Here is a 19,915-nt window from a genome sequence, read left to right as displayed (position 1 = left end):
TAATGATTCTTGGAAAATTGGTGATGAGTTGATAGTGGAATGTTTCAGTGGAAGTTTTCTTCCAGGTTTTGAAAAACTAAAGACAAGTTCCAGAAAGTCAGAAAGTAGTAGAGTAGCTTATCAGAGTCCTAATATTTGGCATCAAGAATGCAGATTTGTTAGTTCACACATAGTCTCTTTTATTTTTTTGAATGGATAACTTAATGGAGATATTACTGAAGCTCATGCCAGGTGAGATATTCAAGATTTGCATTATTGAGAACTCTCAGACTGAGTTCCATGATAAGGAAAAGGCCATCCTGGAGTTCTGTTTGACAACAACAGGCCAATACGCCACAGATCAAACATGGATCTGCTGAGACATGGTCTCTATGTACTGACAATACTGTATGGTAATGTCTTTATATTCCATAGGTGGGCAATACTTAGTTTACTTGTTTTTTTGTCTGCCTTTGGTTAATACTATAGATTGTGGTAAAAAGAAAGTGGTATTTTCCCTACTGCTTGTGTGATGGGAGGGAGGGATCCTAGCTGTGGAAAAGCCCTGAGGGAATTCATGACCAGTCAGTCTCAGGAATCAATTGCCATATTTTGTCCTCAGGTAATTACTATCACCATGGTGGCCACATTGAATTTCAGCAGTTTCAATCCAGGCCCCTTTATTCTGGTAGGGATTCCAGGGCTGGAGCAGTTCCACGTTTGGATTGGGATTCCCTTCTTTGTCATCTACTTCGTGGCCCTTGCAGGTAATGGCATGCTTCTCTATCTCATAGCGATGGACCACAGTCTCCACGAACCCATGTTCTTCTTCCTTTTTATGCTGGCCTCTGCAGACCTCATATTATGCACAACATGCATCCCCAAAACCCTTGGCATATTTTGGTTTGGAGCTAAGGAAATCACATTTCCTGGCTGTCTCACCCAGTTATTCTTTATCCACTTCAGCTTTTTTCTTGACTCAGCAATCTTGTTGGCCATGGCATTTGATCGTTACATGGCAATTTGTTCCCCCTTAAGATACACTAGTGTCCTAACACCTAGAACAATTGTCAAGATCATGGTGGGCATCGTCAGTCGGAGCTTCAGTATCATGGTTCCTGTTGTTTTCCTGGTGAAGCGTTTGCCCTTCTGCAGGACACGCCTCATCCCTCACACATACTGTGAGCATATAGGGGTGGCCCGGCTATCCTGTGCTGATATCTCCATCAACATCTGGTATGGATTTGCTCTGCCTTTAATGATTGCTTTCTCAGACCTGATTCTCATTATTATTTCCTACACTCTCATTCTTCATGCTGTCTTCCACCTTCCATCCAGAGATGCCCGCCAGAAGGCCCTCAGCACCTGTGGCTCCCATGTCACTGTCATTCTCATATTCTACATACCAGCCATGTTCTCTGCCCTTACTCACCGCTTTGGCCACAATATCTCTTTCACCTTTCACATCATGTTTGCTAACCTCTTTGTGGCCATCCCTCCGGCACTTAACCCCATCATTTATGGAGTGAAGACAAAACAGATCAGGGATAAGGTCATCCTTCTATTTCTTCCAAAAGGGATTCAGTGATCTAGAGATGAGACCATGGAGATATGGACTGTGGAAAATTAAGAAACCATACTGATTTTAATAGAATTTCTGATGTAAATCAGCAGTAGAAAATCCTCAAGTGATGAATCCAATTCCTATGTATCTCAGGATTTCAACTCTGGTAGAGAAACTATTAGTTGAAATTAGAGGAGTTAAAAGGTAAGAGGGATAAGGATTTATCAAGCATCAAGAAAACCATAGGTATCAGATAGAAACATATGAATGTTCAACCATCAAAAGCACCTTCCTTTGGTCCTTATGTCCTCCTTTCAAAATAGAAGAAGTAGTAGTACTAAACTCATAGGTTTGCTATGAGGATAATTGTGTTTAGCACATAATAAGCCCAGGAATTTAGTAATCAATTGTATGCTGAAGATCCACAAGATTAAATTTCTACCCAAATTCCTTATCTGTTCCACCCAAACGTCTCTCATAAAGAAAAACAAAAACCAAAACTTTCCTTATCTCTTCCATATAGCCAACTCTATTTTATATCACCCTTGAATATTCTATTGAGACTTCAAAATCAACATGTACACAAGTATTACCAACTTATCCCTTTCCCTTCCATGTAATCAATATATTCTCTTGCATTCTCTATCTCATTAAATGTTACAAAAGACAACATGTTTCTCATGCCAAAGCCTATTCTTATCCATTTCTTTTGTTTATTTAAGAATGCATTTATTATTCATTAAGTCTTTTGATTCTCACTTGAATTCATTCCCATGGTTCACATTAAAATACCCCACTCTAGATAACACTATTTTCAACAGCCTCATTTAGGAATTTACTACCTTCAATCTTTCCTCTCTCACATAAATTTATTTTCTAATTGGAAAGTGGAGTGATCTTCTCTAGTTGTTCTAGGTCCAACATAGATAATGACACTCCTCTACTTAAAATCTTTCAACAGTTACCCATTTTCCTAAAGTCCAAATTCCCTGACCTGGCTTCAAGTCCTTTTATAGCATTATTAGTGCTTATCAGTCATTGCTTGGTGTCCAGTGCCCCTAACTCTTCCCTTTCCTCACAGACTTTCCTCACACATTCCTTATGTCATAACTGCCATGCACTCCTTTTGGATTTCAAAACAAAACAAAACAAAACAAAAATGCTGTCTTTCCCCTCATAGCTTTCACACCTGCTATTTCTTCTGTGTTGAATCTGAAACTTAGTTTGAACTTGGGTAAGAATGAGAATAAAGGTAAATGATTTTTCAAACCCTTTTTAAAAAGTACATTTTTCTACTTTATACCCACTAGGACTGCTAAAATTTTAAAAACGAATAATAAGTGTTGCTGAGGATGTGGAATATGTAGAATCCTCATACATTGCTGGTAGGAATGTACGGAAAACAGTTTTTCAAAAAGTTCCTCCAAAACTTATACATAGAACTTATCATATGCTTGTAATTCTACTCCTAAGTATCTACCCTAAATAACTGAAAGCACATGTTCAAAAAAAGACTTGTTCCAAATGGGATTCTAGTGGCTTGAGTCTTGTGAGATCTTTCTGGCCTTATTCTTGGAAGTGGTCTTTCCCTCAGGGGGTTTCAAGGCAGGGTTTCACAGCTACGTTTCTCTTGACCATGCTTCTCTGCCAGATCTCAGATTCCTCTTTCCTTTTCCTAAACTAACCTACCACAGATTCACATGTCTCAATTTTATAACTCATTACAAAGCTGCAGTGTCAAGGGGAAACCCCAGATACCATTGACCCCCTGGGAATTATTGGGTGGGATAACCAAGCAGAACAGCAAGAGCTGAGGCCCCTCCCCCAATGCTAGGAAGGAGAAGAGTGACTCAAAGCTTAATAAAGGTAACCTCACAAGCCCAAATGCTCTCTCTGCCTAAAGGAGCCTGCATCTCCAACTTTAGGTGCATAATTCTGATCTTTTCTCCCATTTCTCAATAAACTACAGACCTAAGTAACTAAATTAATACACAAATTTTAAATAAATAAATAAGTACATAAATTTTCACAGCAACATTATTTACAATAGCCAAAAGGTGGAAACAACTCAAATATGTATCAATTTGTGATTGGATAAACAGATTATTATAAATCTATATAATGGAATATTATTTAGCTATAGAAAGAGATGAAACACTGTTATATTGTACAACATGGATGAACCTCACAAGCATGGTGATAGAAAACCACCAGACACAAAAATATATTATTTCATTTACATGAAATATCCAGAATTGGTAAATCCAGTAGCGTTAGGAAACAGATTACTGGTTGCCAGGGAATTAGGGGAAATGGGAATGGGGAGTGATGACTTAATGTGCATGGGATTTCCTTTTGGGGTGATGAAAAGTGTAGGAACTAAATGGAGGAGATGAATGTCCAATGTTGTGAAGGTACTACAAGCCACTGAACTGAGCACTTTGATTTTATGTCATGTGAATTTTACCTCAATTGAAAATAAATGTACTTCATTAAGTTGATCAAAAGTTTTGATGAATATTATTACAAGAAGTAGAAGTACTCTGCAATATGTAATTGAAATAGAAGCAATTGAAACAGATGAAAAACATAGAGAAAGGTAGTCAAAGGAAGGGGGACATTTTCCTAAGGGTGCTCCCCAACCTCACAGGGAGGCAAACAGATATCCCTTGATTGCCCAGATCTACATATAGATCCAGCCTCCCCATTGCTGACCACACCTGTGTATGGAATTATTTCCTCACTTATCCCAAATTGTATAATGTGTAAATATATTTACACTTAAAGGTTCCATTTAGACATTACTGCCTCAGGAAGCCTTCCCTCATCCTCAAATCATTTAATCAGATTTCCTCGATCGTCATTCCCATAACACTTAGTACATGGTTTATCACCAGGTCTTCAATTGAATTTTAATTGAGTGTTTAATTATTTGTATCTCCTACCCTGTGAATACTATGATAGTGATCATACATTGTCATTTACTATTTAATATCTTTAGCTTAGCAGAGTTCTTGCCACATATTGTAAGAAAAATGAATATTTGTTGATTAAATATGTGATTAAGTATGACTCTGATGATTTTTCTCAAATGTTTAAATAGAGGCTTCAATATGGAGAAGCAACTCCTATCCAACTTCTGTTGCATATCACTTCAAGGCATTCAGGACACCTACTGTGCTAGTATTCCCTGTATTTTGTCTAATTAACTCATTAGACATTTGTTGGGTTAATAGAGAAAATAACACAATCATTTTTTAAAATTCCCAAATTGTTTTGGCAGATGTTATGCAACATGTAAATTAACTCCTCATTAAAAGTGTAGAGCAGCTTGGTTGTGAAAATATCTGGATCTAGAACATCCTCTGTGTTTGATATTTCAGAATTACTTTTCTTCCTTTTTTTCCTGCTCACTTAAGGGTATATAAACCTTTTGTTTTTGTTAATTTAATGATTTCTATAAACTGTGTATTTAAAATTTGTTGCTTTCCAAAATCATTTTTTTCTAACAAGTTATTATTTAATAAGATGGAAATTCTCAAAATTTGGTGTTAGCACTTTATTAACTTTCTTAATTTCAGTGTAGATGAAGTTTTATTTCTAATATATATGTAGTGGTATTCTGTTTCTTACTTTCAATTTTTTAAATTTGTTTTATAAGATCTTAGTGAATTGTCCCTTTGATGATGGGAATGTCTAATTCTGAAAATCGTGAGTTCTCTTATCCATTCCTTTCATGGCACTTCCACTCCCCTTGTCCCCATATTCTGACTCAGAGTCAGGGTTATAACAGGTTTATAGTGAGTGTGAATTTCTATTCCAAAAATGCTGGCTTTAGACTCCTCTTTTCTTAAAGGAAGGACTTGGCAGAAGAAGTTTAGTGGTGTGGGATTACGGCAAGGAGATCATGAGAGAATATACTTTCTGAAACAGTGATGGATGGGAAAAGGACATGAATATTGGGGAATATTGTAGTTGCCCATCAGGTACTAACTCCTGCCTTGTCATTCTATTTCCTAATTTCTGGTGTTGGGCAGCCTCATCTAGGGCCAAGGTAGTTCAGCCTCCATGTGCTTGGGATTTGTCACACATCCAGCAAAGGTGCCTTGCCATCTTCTTTTCAATCAATCCAGAATTTCTGTTTGTCAGGCTTATATCAACCTCCTTTATTCCTTCCTCGGGGCCCAATCCAAACTCCCTGACTCCAAAATTTTGGTGATATGCAAATTAGCTAAAGTGTCTTAAGCTTGGCAGGCAGGAGCTAAAAATTCCTTGTGAGTCCCTTGAGTCCACCCAAACTTAGGTTATGCAGTGTCAGCAACTGTGACTATAGCCCATCATCATGGGTCCATGAGCTTCATGCACAAGGAAAGATCACTGTCTGTACATTTTTCACCAACTCCATTGAGGCCATTGCAGCTCTTCCCCTGGATCTGTGCTTTCATGTCCTTCTGTTTTAGGACCCAACCAAAGAAACCAGTGTGGCAGGGAGGAACAAAGCATTGCTAGAAAGCACTTGTGTGAACAGGGAAGCTGGCTATCCAGGAATTGAACACAAACTAATGTATGAATAAATAAGGGACAATCTGAGTGGGAGCAGAGAACCAGAAAGGAATTTCAGTTGCCTTACATGAAGGCTTGCCTTTCAAATCTCACATTTATTCACAAGCTCAAAACTTTCATCTTCTCAGATCAATGTCTATGATAACCCCGTTCTCACATTTTACAAAAAAAAAAAGACCCTCAAAGGAAAGGGGTTTTTGAGTGTGATTCACCATGTATCCCTCCATTTCTACTTCATTCCAATAGATACAACCTCAACTTAGATTTTCAGAACTTCAAATAGAATTTACAGGGGAGCAGATTTGGCTCAAGCAGTTGGATGCTTACTTCCTACATGGGAGATGCCAGGTTTGATTCCCAGTGCCTCCTGAAAACAAAAAATCAGACAACGAGCAAACAAGTGAAAAAACAAACTCAAGGGAGCCAATACGACTTAGTGATTGAGTGCTGGCTTCCCACATAGGAGGTTGGGGGTTTGGTTGCCAGCCCCAGTACCTCAAAAGAAAAAAAAAAAATACAATCATTTTGATTGCTTCACTTATTTTCTTTCCAATCTAAATTGCCCTTCAATAGATAAACCATGAAAATCACAAATATTTTCCAGGAGAAAAATTGTTGCTCTTGTACTCACACTCTATTACTCAGGAAAAAAAAATTATTTAAAGCAATGAGAAAAATAATATGGACAGTAATTTTTAACACCAATGACAAGCTCCTCAGCTCTTCTTCTCTTGTAGGTAATGTGGAATGATAAAACTGGTTTAAGCTGGGTTATCTTATCTCTGCCCTCTGAGAATAGGAAACACAGTGTCGTGTGCACCTTGGTTCTTAGAGTCCAAGAATTGGGGGAAAAATGAGAAAATAAATCTGAATATGAAATATCTGCATTCTTAAGTGAGTTAGTTCTACCAGTTCTGTTTCTCCCCTTTTTAGTTCCTTTTTTTGCTGCTGTAACAAACTGCCACAACTCAGTGACTTAAAACAACCGAAATTAATATTCTTATTCTTCTGGGGGATGGAAATCTAAAATCCATCTTAAAAAGCTAAAAGCAAGGTGTCAGCAGGTTTTTTTCCTTCTGGAGATACCAGGACAGGATCTACTCCTTGCCTCTTCCAGTTTCTGGTGGCTGTTGGCATTCCTTGACTTGTGGCACATCACTCCATTCTCTGTTTCCCTGGCCACATTGCCTTTTCCTCTTCTGTAATCAAATCTCCCTCTTTTGCCCTCTTATAAGGATCACATTTAAGATCCACCTAGATAATCTCCTAATGTCAAAATCCTTTTCTTAATCATGTCTGCAAAGTCCCTTTTTCCATATAAGGTATCAGCGACATGTTCCAGAGATTAAGACATGGATATCTTTGGGGACCATTGTTCAGCCTACCACAGCTCATCCCATAATACTATTTGGGTTATGCTAATTTTAAAATGCACCAGAGAGAGTTCAATCTTGTGCTGACTTTTCTCTGAAATAGATTGTACTACAGAGGATTCTCAATAACTTGTTTTTTTTTCATCCCCTGCCTCTGTGACTTTTTGTGTGCTGTCTGCTCTCTGTGTCTATTCGCTGCACACTCTTCTGTGGTTTTTATTTTTTGCTCGTCTCCCTTTTTTGTTGCATCACCTTGCTGAGTTAGCTCTCTGTAACGCTTGCAGGTTGGGCAGCATTCCATGGCTCTTTGCAGGCCGGGTGGTGCTCTGTGGTGTGCAGGCAAGCCTGACTTCACAAGGAGGCCCTAGGACGTGAACCCAGGGATTCCTATATGGTAGACGGGAGCCCAATTGATTAAGCCACAGCTGCTTCTCAAAAACTTGTTTTTGATTGACTAACATAATGAATGATGATATCAATCTTACTGAATTTGGAAAAAAAGAATGGACAAAAGCAAAGAAATAAACAAATTTCTTCTTAAAAAGCACTTTGGGACAATTATTCCTCTAAAACCTTTCATTTTTCCCAGTAAGACTGTTCTTCATAAATGTGCTTTTCACTTATTAAGTGTTGAAATTTTATGTTTTCATACAGTAATCCATTTTGAAGTGAATATTTTCTACCTTTTTACCATAGAATTATATAGTGTGGTCTTGTAAGTTTTCACAATTACTCTATTAGTCATATCATTTCAATTCTCATTTTGTACCATTGATTTTTTTCTCTCTACTTCCATGCTTAGAATTGTCAATCATGATAATTGTTTACTCTATTTTAAGATATTTTCTTAATGTATAATTAAGGAAACTAAATATATTATATGCCAATTATTTGCAAGGCTTTGCATTACTCAGTATGGTTGCTAATAATTTTTGAGTTCTTACAATGTGCCAGAGAGTTTTCAAGTTCTTCATAAGTAATAACTGTCTTGATTCTCCCAAAAGTTTTACAATTTACATAACATTATTATCAAAATTTTAAAGACAAGGAAACCCAGGCAAGAGACTTTAATAATGGATATAAGTCTTGCTGTAAACTCATTCTCCTAGTTACAAAGCTAGGTAGACATTTCTTTTATGAGCATTATTTATTTTTATGGTACTTTTTTGGAAGATAGATCACAAAAAAATGTTACATTAAAAAATATAAGCAGTTCCCATATTGTAAAAAGAGATAAAATATGCTTTGAGTCTTCAAAGCACTCACTGTTCAGTGAGAAAGAAAGAGAAAACACAATTATAATACTGTGATGAGAAAAGGTCAGTGATAGGAATGGACAGGGACATCTAGTTTCCTCAGAGAGCATAATTGAAACTAGTTTGTGAAGTCAAGGATGGCTTTCCCACAGAAATGATGCTGACTTAGTCTTTTTTGTATTTTCACTTTTTAAAGAATCTTTAGAGTACCTAAATGTTACACTAAAAGTATAGGGGATTCCCATAGGCCCCACTCCCTCTCTCTTCCATACTTTTCACTTTAACAACATCATTCATTAGTATGGTACATTTGCTACAATTGATGAGCACATGTTGAAGCATTGCTACTAACCATGGACTATAGTTTACATTATAGTTTACACTCTGTCCTGTGCAATTTTGTAGGTTATGACAAAATATATAATGACCTATATCCTTTATTGCAATATCATGCAGGACAATTCCAATGTAGAAAAAATGCCACCATATTACACTTATTCTTGCCTCTCCCTACCCTCAGAACCTGTGATGGCCACTGCCTTTATGTCAATGATGAAAGTTCTTCCATTGCTAAGAATAATAAATCTATAATAGAATAATTAGTTTACTTTAGTTCATTGTTCATTCCCCAATCTTGAGGATTTGGGGATGGTGATGCTCACTCTATTTCTAATTAAGAAGGGGTTTAGCCATCATGGAACAGAAGTATGGAACTATATTGCTGACAGTTCTGGACACTCTCTGTTACTTGGAATGAGCATTGTCCATCATCATCTCCTTTTTAGTTGTCCTGGGTGAGTCCTATAAACTGGAGTGTATATGTTGCAACCCTGCTGAGATTCAGAGCTCAATTGGCACATGGACATATCAAAGATTTAAGTCTTTGGGGCATATACTTAACAAGTATAGTGCTAATTATAGGTTCAAGTAAAGGGGCAGGAGAGACATGTGTAGGGAAAGTATAAATGAGTTTAACTCTGTTACACTGGGGAGCATAAATTTCAAAGTAAGGCTCACTGATAGGGTACCAATTTCCTAGAATTGTCTGACTTGCTTATGGTATCTGTAAGTCTCTAGAACCCACAGGAACCCCACTATTTGAGGCACAATTTACTGTGGCAGTCAATGAGATCCTGCTGGAATGAGCTCCTGACTCACTTTGAAATCTCTAAGCCATAAAAACTAATTTGTATTTACCATTTCCTCCTTTTGGTCAAGGTCTTTTTCCAGATACAATGTTATTTTGCACCTGATAATAATATGTCAGTGCTAGGGAGGCTCATCCCTGGGAGTCATGTCCCATGCTGAGATGATGGCAATGTGTTTATATGTTGATCTTGGCTTAGAGAGAGGCCATATTTGAGCAAAGAGAGGCTTTCAGGAGGTAACTCTTATACAATATATAATACTAGGTTAAGTTGCAACACAACAGATCTTACAGTGAGGAAAGTTACAATGTCTAAAAAACTTTTTACTTCAATTATTTAAAATTTTTGTATTTTATTTGTTTTTGTGAAAGTATTATTATTTCATTTTCTTATTTTATTTGATTATTTTGTTGGCTTCAATTTTTGAGAGGTTTGTGGCAGGGAAGTATCACTGGTGCAGGGTGTCAGTGATATACTGATGGATGGGGAGGGGTTCAGCTGGACATTCCTCTATGGAATGATTATGTTCAAGACATGAGGCATTGGGTCACACCCTAAAATATGCAAATACCAAATACTCCTGAAACCCTCTGTGTTCAGATTCATTGCAAAAGGGTGAGGAGGCCCTAAACGCTGACTAGAAACTCATGAGACCAAGGGTTATGACTTGAATTTGAACAATTACTGTTGATAGGCTAATATGGGAAGCAAAAAAGTGGAAGACTAAGAGGGGAAAGAAAGAGGAGGGAGTTGGGATGGGGGCAGATTGTGCTGAAGCCTACCCATAGGACAAAGAGTCATAAAAACCTGAGATTACCATAAACCTCAGATGTGGTCAGCAATGCTGCCCCAGCACCAATGTTGTAGTGATGGAGAGAGAAACGCATGTGTAGAATGAGCAATGCAAAGCTTTATGAGGGACCCGAAGACAGCAAGAAGATTTTAGGATTACCAGAGCCCAGAAACTGTCACAGATCAATTTAAATTTATTTACATCATACCTAACAATGAAAACTATTCCCATCAAAACTAGTAATCATATAAGAATTCAAATTGACTTAAGGATGACTAGACTGTAAATGGCATAATTTGAGCCATGTTCTGAGCAGGTATGAAGCTCATGGTTGCTAAACACAGGTCTATAGTGCCTAAGGGATAGAAGAGGTCTGGAAAAATCCAGATTGCCCTTGGAGGTCTTTGAAGTATGTAACTTTAGCCCAAGAAAAATCAGTCTAAAGGATTTTTTAAAAATTATTTATTTATTTATTTTTTAAATTACATTAAAAAAAATATATGAGGTCCCATTCAACCCCACCGCCCCCGCCCCCCACTCCCCCCACAGCAACACTCTCTCCCATCATCATGACACATCCATTGCACCTGGTAAGTTCATCTCTGAGCATCACTGCACCCCATAATCAATGGTCCACATCATAGCCCAGACTCTCTCACGTTCCATCCAGTGGGCCCTGGGGGGATTTATATAAAATGTTTAGCCTGTGCCTGGCACATAATAACCAATTAACGGTACTATAAATATATTATTATGAACATGTAATAAGAATCAGTAAATCTACAAAGTAAATCCCTAAGAACAGTTGTGAAATATTCACCAATTCACCACTGGCTACATTCCTCTTGAATTCATAACTCACTGAGTGTGACCCAGGCTAGGACTTCAGATCTTAAAGAGCTGACTGCTCTTTAGCTTCCACCACTCTATTGGGCACTTTTCTTTTGATCTCTGATTTTTATGTTCCCTTGGTCATTTTTTTCTCAATGACCCTTCATACTCCTAGGCTGTATTGTATTGCGTAGAAGCGAATAATATTATTTTCACTTAGATAGATAGGACCTTTTAGGTTGATATATTTGTGTGGCTACATGAACAGAGAAGAAAGGGGACTAAGAAAGATAGACTTATAGACAATCACTACCCGAGATTTACAGGGTTGCATTTCATGCAAGTAGAAGGCCATTTACACTACAAGCTTGTATTGATCATCTGTTGGGTTTTTAAATATGGCCATGTCACTATATCTAAATAATCCCTGATAAGACTAGATAGAAGGAAGTAGATAGAAGGACTTTGATGAAGACAAAGGACGGCATTTTTGCTTTGTTTTGCTTTTAATCTTTAGTCCTAAGGAGGGAGAAAGCTTATACTAGGGAATTTAAGGATGGAAATAACAACGACAACCCATTTTTAAGAATTTTAACGTTTCTAAAGTGTTTTCATATCCACTTTTCTTTGGATCCTCACAAAACAAATCCTTAAAAAAAGAGAGGGTTTTCAATGGAAATTTAGGAGGGTTGTGTAAGACACATAGCATTCCATGACAGTATATATCTCTAAACCACTTGACTTGATTATCTTGTCCTTTTCTTCTCCCAAATCATGTACTTTAACACTCTAATATTATTTCATATGTGTGGATGGTGCTATCTAGTACCATGAGATATTTCTATTTGTTTTACAAATGGTAAAGGTCTTCTTTTTGTAAATAAAGTTAGACAAAAATGGATACATTTACCTTTTCTTTATTTGCTCTATAGAAGTTACACAATTTTGATGTTTACTCTTTCTAATGTGCATTCATAATAAATGTTGGGGAGGACACATAGATACCTAAAATTCTAGTGGTAGATGAAGGAAAAATGTTTCTATATTAATTATTTAGTTTGGTAGAAGTAGAGATACCACATTGACATCAAATTTGAGGAACCCTGTGGACATTTAAAATAGAAATGCAAACTTTCCTAGTAACATTTCCCTTTTGGAGAAAATATAAGGGTCACTCATTCACCAAACTGTTTGGTCCTTACTTCCTAAATAATTGGGTTCATCATGCAGGAAACAAGAACATAGAGTTTGGCCAAGAAGATGTGGACATGCTTAAGGATTTTTTTTGCCAAAGTGTTGCGCAATGACAGTAAAAATCTCCGGAAGATAGAATCTGAGGATGACACAGACATGGGAACCACAGATACTGAATGCTTCCTACTGAGCATAATGGGATGGCAGTTTGAAGACTGCCCAGAGAATGAGTTCATAGGAGATAACTATCATTATCATATCTTGAAAAACACTGAGCAGTGGCACAGAGATCTCAAACCAGATATTAATGGTGATAGCAGGACAAGCCAGCTTTGCCATCCTATGTGTTCACAGAATGTGTGGGCGATGGTATTTTTTCTGGTTGAAGGGCAAGCACTTCACAAGGAAGACAATGGGGAAGATAGTTGCAAAACTCCTGAACACCCCACTGCCCCCAATTTTGCCAATGCCATTTGGCTAGGAATGGTGGTCTATCTTAGTGGGTAGCTGATGGCTACATAACCATCAAAGGCCATGGCCAAGAGAACTCCTGCTTTACATGACCTCTTGATATGAATTAATCAAATAAAGATGTTTCAGAGAACTAGAGAGTGGTTGACAGACTTACAGGAAATTGGGGGTAGGGGGTGGGAGGAGGAAGGTTGTGAGAAGATGCCCACATGGGTGAAATCTATGATAAAGTGGAAGTAAGCAGATATGCAGGCATAACAGCAGGATAAGACGGGGGCATAGGGATGCTATTGGGTGGGGCTCTGCAGGCTTGAGGGGGACTAGGGTTGTGAGGAAGGGTAAGATTGTCCTTGGAATTGGGAGAAGGATTTGCGGGGAGCAGGTGAACATGGGAGATTGTCAGGTACGTGGATGAAACTATAATGTTGAGAAAACTCTTTAGAAAATATCTTAAAAAAGTGTTACTTATTTAATGTTTTGATGGACATGTGGCACAGAGTGCACCTTGGACAGGCTTCTAGGGAGTGTGTGAGTGCTCATCTTGTCATAGTGCATTATATCATTGGTTGGAGACCCATACAGTGAGTGGGAAAGTGTTGTACCCCCATCCTGGGAGGCCTGATGCTCTCAAATAGACAGAAGGTTGTCTCTTGAGAGCATTGGAGGAACCCAGGAAGCCAAAACCTTCACAGACATCAGCAGCAATCTTGCTCCTACACATGAAAATAGACTTTAGTGAGGGAAGTAAACTATGCTTATGTCCTGATATCTGTAAGCTCCTACCCCAAAAAAATACCTTTTATAAAAACCAAACAATTTCTACTATTTTGCATCAGCATCCCTTTGGCTAACTAATGCAATGGTAAATATTTTCTCCCATTGGGAAGGCTGTCTTTTCACTTTCTTAATTAACTCCTTTGAGGTACAAATTTTGAGGAGTTCCATTTATCTATTTTTTTTTCTTTTTCTGCTCTTGCTATGGGTGTGAAGTTCAGGAAGCCATTTCCTATAACAAGTTCCTGTAGATACATCCCTACATTGTTTTGCAAGGTCTTTGTGATCTTGGCTCTTATATTTAGGTCTTTGTCCATCTTGAGTTGATTTCTGTATAAGGGGTGAGATGGCAATCCTCTTTAATTCTTTTGCATATGCATATCCAGTTCTCCAAGCACCATTTGTTGAAGAGGCCATTCTTTCCCAGGTGAGTGGGCTTGGTTTCCTTGTCAAAAATCACATGACTGTATATGTTAGGAGCTATATCAGAACTCTCAATTCGGTTCCATTGGTGAGTATGTCTATCCTTGTGCCAGTACCATGATGTTTTGACCACTGTAGCTTTGTAGTATGTTTAAAAGTCAGGTAGTGTGATTCCTCCAATTCATTTTTGGTTTTCAAAATGTCATTGGCACTATATGGGGCCTCTTTCCTTTCCAAATAAATTTCATAGTTAGCTTCTCTAGTTCATTAAAATGCTGGTTGATTCTTATTAGAATTGTATTAGAGCTGTAGATCAGTTTGGGGAGGATAGACATCTTAATGATATTTGCTCTTCCTATCAATGAACAGGGAATATTCCTCCATTGATTTAAGTCTTCTTTGATTTCTTTTAGGGGGGTTGTAGTTTTCTGTGTATAAGTCTTTTGCAACTTCAGTTAAATTTATTCCTAGATATTTGATTATTTTATTTTCTGTTGTAAATGGTATTTGTTTCTTTTTTGTCTTTATTTGTATTTTTAATGTTACATTCAAAAAACATGAGAACCCATATACTTCCCAACCCCTCACCCCACTCCTTCCCCCCATTACAACAACCTCCTCCATCATCATGAGACATTCCTTGCACTTGGTGAATACATCTCTGAGCACTGCTGCACCTCGTGGTCAATGGTCCACACCATAGTCCACACTCTCCTGCAGTCTACCCAGTGGGCCATGGGAGGGCATACAATGTCTGGTAACTGTCCCTGCAGCACCACCCAGGACAACTCCAACCCCTGAAAATGCCCCCACATCACATCTCTTCCTCCGACTCCCTACCCCTAGCAGCCACCATGGCCACTTTCTCCACACCAGTGCCACATATTCTTCTATTACTAATCACAGCAGTTCATGAACAGAATATCAGTAAGTCCACTCTAATCCATACTCTATTCCTCCATCCTGTGGACCTTAGAATGGTTGTGTCCACTCTGCAACAATACCAGGAGGGGGCTTAGATCCCACATGGATGCTGGATGCAATTCTCCTGCTTTCAGTTTGTAGGCACACTTGGCTTCCTTGTGTGGTGGTTGACTTTCTTCACCTCCATGTTAGCTGAGTGGTGTAAGTCCAATAAACCAGAGTGTGGGAGTTGCAAATCTGTTGAGGCTCAGGGCCTGGCTATCACACAGTCAGTCCAGAGATTCAGGTACCTGGGGTATATATTATACCCCAGCAAAAACTACAGTTCCAGTAAAGTAACAGAAGAGACTTGTGGACAAAGATCACATATAAGTCCAGCTCCATCACACAGAAACACAAACTCCAAAGTAGGGCCAACTGAGATGGCACTGAACTCCATCTGCATGACCACAGAACCTGTGGGTCTCTGTAGCCCTCAGAATAACCAATACCCAGGGTTGTATCTACTTTATCTGTTTCTGGGACTCTGCTGAGGTGTACATAAGGGAAAGCCCTCTGATAACCTCCCAGCTCTTTTTGGAGACTCTTAGCCATATAAATTCATTTGTCCTTTCCATTTCCCCCTTTTATTCATGTCAAAAAGCATTTTTAACTCCTGGTATTATATGTAGACTGAGATATTCTGCTGGTCTGAGTTGACCTTTTTATTCAAGGTCATTTTTTAGTTATGTCATCCGCTGGCACTTGGTAGTAATCCCTCTGCACCAGGGAGGCTCATCCCCGGGAGTCATATCCCACACTAGAGGGGAAGGCAACACATTAATATGCTGAGTTTGGATTCAAGACTGGCCACATTTGAGCAACACAGAGACTCTCAGGAGGTAACTCTTAGGCACCCCGCAGCTCTAGGCCTTGTTCTTATTTCAGGTGCACAGGCTTACAAGCATAGTCATTAGTATCAAGGGTTCATTGGTGGGCCTTCCTTCTTTTTTGGTCTTTGCAATTACACTTGGGGGATTGTTGCTGTTCCTTTAGGGACTGTGATAGAGCTCCCCTGGCTAGGAACTCAACACTCCCTCAGTTGTTTTTAATTGTATCCACTATGACAATATCCAAATATTTTTATGTAACCTGGATATATGCCCTGGAGAACTCCCTGCCAACCACGTGTCCCCTGTCAATAACATCCCACACCAGTATTCCTCCCCTGCCATTGTTGAATCTCTCCGTGATCCAAAACTTCTTCAAAAATGAGGCCCAATATATTGTCAGGTTCCATTAATAGTAAAATGGAATATAGTGATGAGTTTAAAGGTTAGATATAGAATACATATTAATTTAGAAGAAATAAGGTAAAATAAATTGGGGTGTCAAAAAATTTAAAAATGCAAAAGCTTTGTTTTTGATGTTTTGCCTTCCATCACTGCAATAAGTCTTGCCCTGTATGCAAATTGTCAAGGCAACTACTTCTGTATTTTCCTCAGTGTCTACGTCCTTTTTTTTCTTTTTTCTTTTCCTAATTATTAAGTGTATCTTCACAAAAGTTTTGGACACAGTAATTCATATATACAATATATAATATTCCTAAATATACAACATAAAACCCTTTTCCCTTCCACAGCAATAATCTTTTTACATGTTCATACTATACTTACTGAAACTGATGTGCAGATATTGAGACAATAGCCTTCAAACAAGGTAACATTTGTGTTTACATTGTGATTTATATTTTAGACTATACAATTTTCTAAATTTTTAGTTATCTTATGTTTTACATTATGATTTACATTTTAGCCTATCAGCCCCTATATATTTTTGGTGTAATTTTACATGTCTTATATCCATCCTTGCATAATCTTGTGGAACACTTCTATTTTCCCACAGTTACATTGATTCCATCTATTCAATACCTCTCTCTCTCCCCCTCCCCTTAGGGCCCACAGGACAGTCATCTTCATTGCTTGAGGGGCCATGTTCAGAGATACTTGCAAAAGTGTTGAGGGCTTGACATGCTCAACTGCCCTAATGCATTGGAAGCCACCATTTCTCTTGAGATAAAATTCCCTCTATTTGAGAACATCAGTCCTCCCCAGGATGTGGGTATACCTTCGCTCTCATTATATGGCTCTCTATCCAATGATATAACCCACTATGGCAAAATGAGCACTCACACACTCCCTAGGAGACAGTCCTGCATTGGAATATGCCCTTTAAGCATCTTAAACAGGTAACCTTCCTTATTATATTTTTGAAAAAGTTTTCTCAGCATTATACTCTCAACCAAATACCTGACAATCTCCTATGTTCATATGATCAGGCACCCTCCCCAAATTTCTTGGGCAATATTACCGATTCTCCCATCCCTAGCCCCCCTCAAGCCCGCAAAGCCCCACCCAAAAGTAACACTATGCCCCCATTTTATCCCTTCCTTGTACAAATACTTACGTCCACTTATCATAGATTTCTCCCATGTAGGTGTCAGCTTACATCCTTTCACTAGCACCCCCCCGCCAATTTCCTTTAAGTCTATCATCCAGTCTCTAGCTCTGTGAGGCAACTTGGTTCACTTATTTCATATCATTGAGGTCATGCAGCATTTGTCCTTCAATGCCTGGGTTGCTTCACTCAACATAAGGTTCTCAATATTCATCCATATTATCACGTGTGTTTGTAGTGTATTTGTTCTTAAAGCTGAGTAGTATTCCATTGTATGTATATACCATATTTTATTTATCCATTCATCTGTTGATGGGCATTTGGGTTGATTCCAACTTTTGGCAATAGTGAACAATGCTGCTATGAATATTGGTGTGCATATATATTTTCAGTTCTACTGGTTATATACCCAGCAGTGGAATTACTGGGTTCTATGGCAAATCTATAGCTAGTTTTTTGAAAAACTGCCAAACTGTCCTCCACAATGGTTGGATCCTTCTGAATTCCCACCAGCAGTGGATGAGTGTTCCCATTCCTCCGCATCCTCTCCAGCATTTGTATTCTTCTGTTTTTTTCACAGCTGCCAATCTTATGGGAGGAAGATGGTATCTCATTGTAGTTTTGATTTGCATTTCCCTGATAGCTAGAGATTTGGAGCACATTTTTTCAAGTGCTTTTTAGCCATTTGTATTTCTTCTTTGGAAAAGTGTCTGTTCAAATCTTTTTCCCATTTTTTAAATGGGTTGTTTGTCTTTTTATTTTCAAGATATAGGAGTTCTTTGTATATGCAGGTTATAAGTCTCTTATCAGATATATGGTTACCAAATATTTTCTCCCATTGTGGAGGCTCACTTTTCACTTTTGTGAGAAACTCTTTTGAGGTGAAGAAGGCTTTAATTTTGAGGATGTCCCATTTATCTATTTGTTCCTTTGCTGCTCATGCTTTTGGTGTGAAGTTCCTAGACACTTTTCCTATAACAAGGTCTTGTAGATGCTTCCCTACACTGCTTTCCAAAGTCTTTATGGTCTTGGCTCTTATATTTAGGTCATTGATTCATCTTGAGTTGATTTTTTTATAAGGTGTGAGATAGTAATCCTCTTTCATTCTTTTACATATGGATATCCAGTTCTTCAGGCACCATTTGTTGAATAGGCCATTCTCTCCCAGTTGAGAGAGTTTGGTGGCTTTATTGAATACTATATGACTATATATATGAGGATCTATATCAGAACTCTCAATTCGGTTCCATTGGTCTGTGTGTCTCTCCTTGTACCAATACCATGCTGTTTTCACTACTGTAGCTTTGTAGTATGTTTTGCAGTCAGGTAGTGTGATTCCTCCAATTTCGTTTTTCTTTTTCAATATGTCTTTGGCTATTTGGGGCCTCTTTCCTTTCCAAATAAATCTCATAGCTTGTTTTTCTAATTCCTTAAAGAATGTTGTGTTGATTTTTATTGGGATTGCATTGAATGTGTAGATCAGTTTTGGTAGGGTAGACATCTTAATAATATTTAGTCTTCCTATCCATGATCAGGGAATATTCTTCCATTTATTAAGGTCTTCTTTGATTTCCTTGAACAATCTTGTGTAGTTCTCTGTGTGTAAGATTTTCACATCTTTAGTTAAATTTATTTGATTTTTTCATTCATTATTGTAAATAGTATTTGTTTCTTTATTTCTTCCTTAGCTTGCTCATTACTGGTGTACAGAAATGCCACTGATTTTTGTGCATTGACCTTATAAACTGCGGCTTTATAAACTCATTTATGAGTTCTAGAAACTTTGTTGTAGATCTCTCAGGGTTTTCTGTGTATAGGATCATGTCATCTGCAAATAATGAAATTTTGACTTCTTCCTTTCCAATTTGAATGCCTTTTATATCTGGTTTTTGCCTCAGTGCTCGAGCAAGTACTTCTAAGACAATGTTAAATAGAAGAGGTGAGAGTGGGCATCCTTGTCTTGTTCCTGATCTTAGAGGGAAGGATTTTAGGATTTCACCATTGTAAACGATGTTGGCTGTGGGTTTTTCATACATACACTTTATCATGTTAAAAAATTTCCTTGTATTCCAATCTTTTGCATTTTTTTAATCAAGAAAGGGTGCTGTATTTTGTCAAATGCTTTTTTTGCATCTGTAGATATAATCATGTGATTTTTTTCCTTCAATCTGTTTAAATGGTGTATT

The 19,915-nt window shown here is 37.9% G+C and overlaps 1 protein-coding gene across 1 annotated transcript; it reads left to right on the top strand.

Annotated features, from left to right (window-relative positions):
• The first annotated feature begins 616 nt into the window (after window positions 1-616).
• On the top strand, window positions 617-1,567 carry LOC101421849 (olfactory receptor 52H1-like). Its single transcript, XM_004463192.4, has one exon. It carries the CDS (start codon window positions 617-619, stop codon window positions 1,565-1,567), a length of 951 nt encoding a protein of 316 aa, XP_004463249.4.
• Window positions 1,568-19,915: the final 18,348 nt, after the last annotated feature.

This window comes from Dasypus novemcinctus, chromosome 10 (genome assembly GCF_030445035.2).
Source record: "Dasypus novemcinctus isolate mDasNov1 chromosome 10, mDasNov1.1.hap2, whole genome shotgun sequence".
NCBI lineage: Eukaryota > Metazoa > Chordata > Mammalia > Cingulata > Dasypodidae > Dasypus > Dasypus novemcinctus.
Note: the sequence above shows the minus strand (reverse complement) of the source record. Positions and strands in the feature narration are given on the sequence as shown.

What these genes read in the sequence shown, in the direction of transcription:
- LOC101421849 (XM_004463192.4), top strand. Translation starts at nt 617, where the DNA reads ATGGTGGCCACATTGAATTTCAGCAGTTTCAATCCAGGCCCCTTTATT.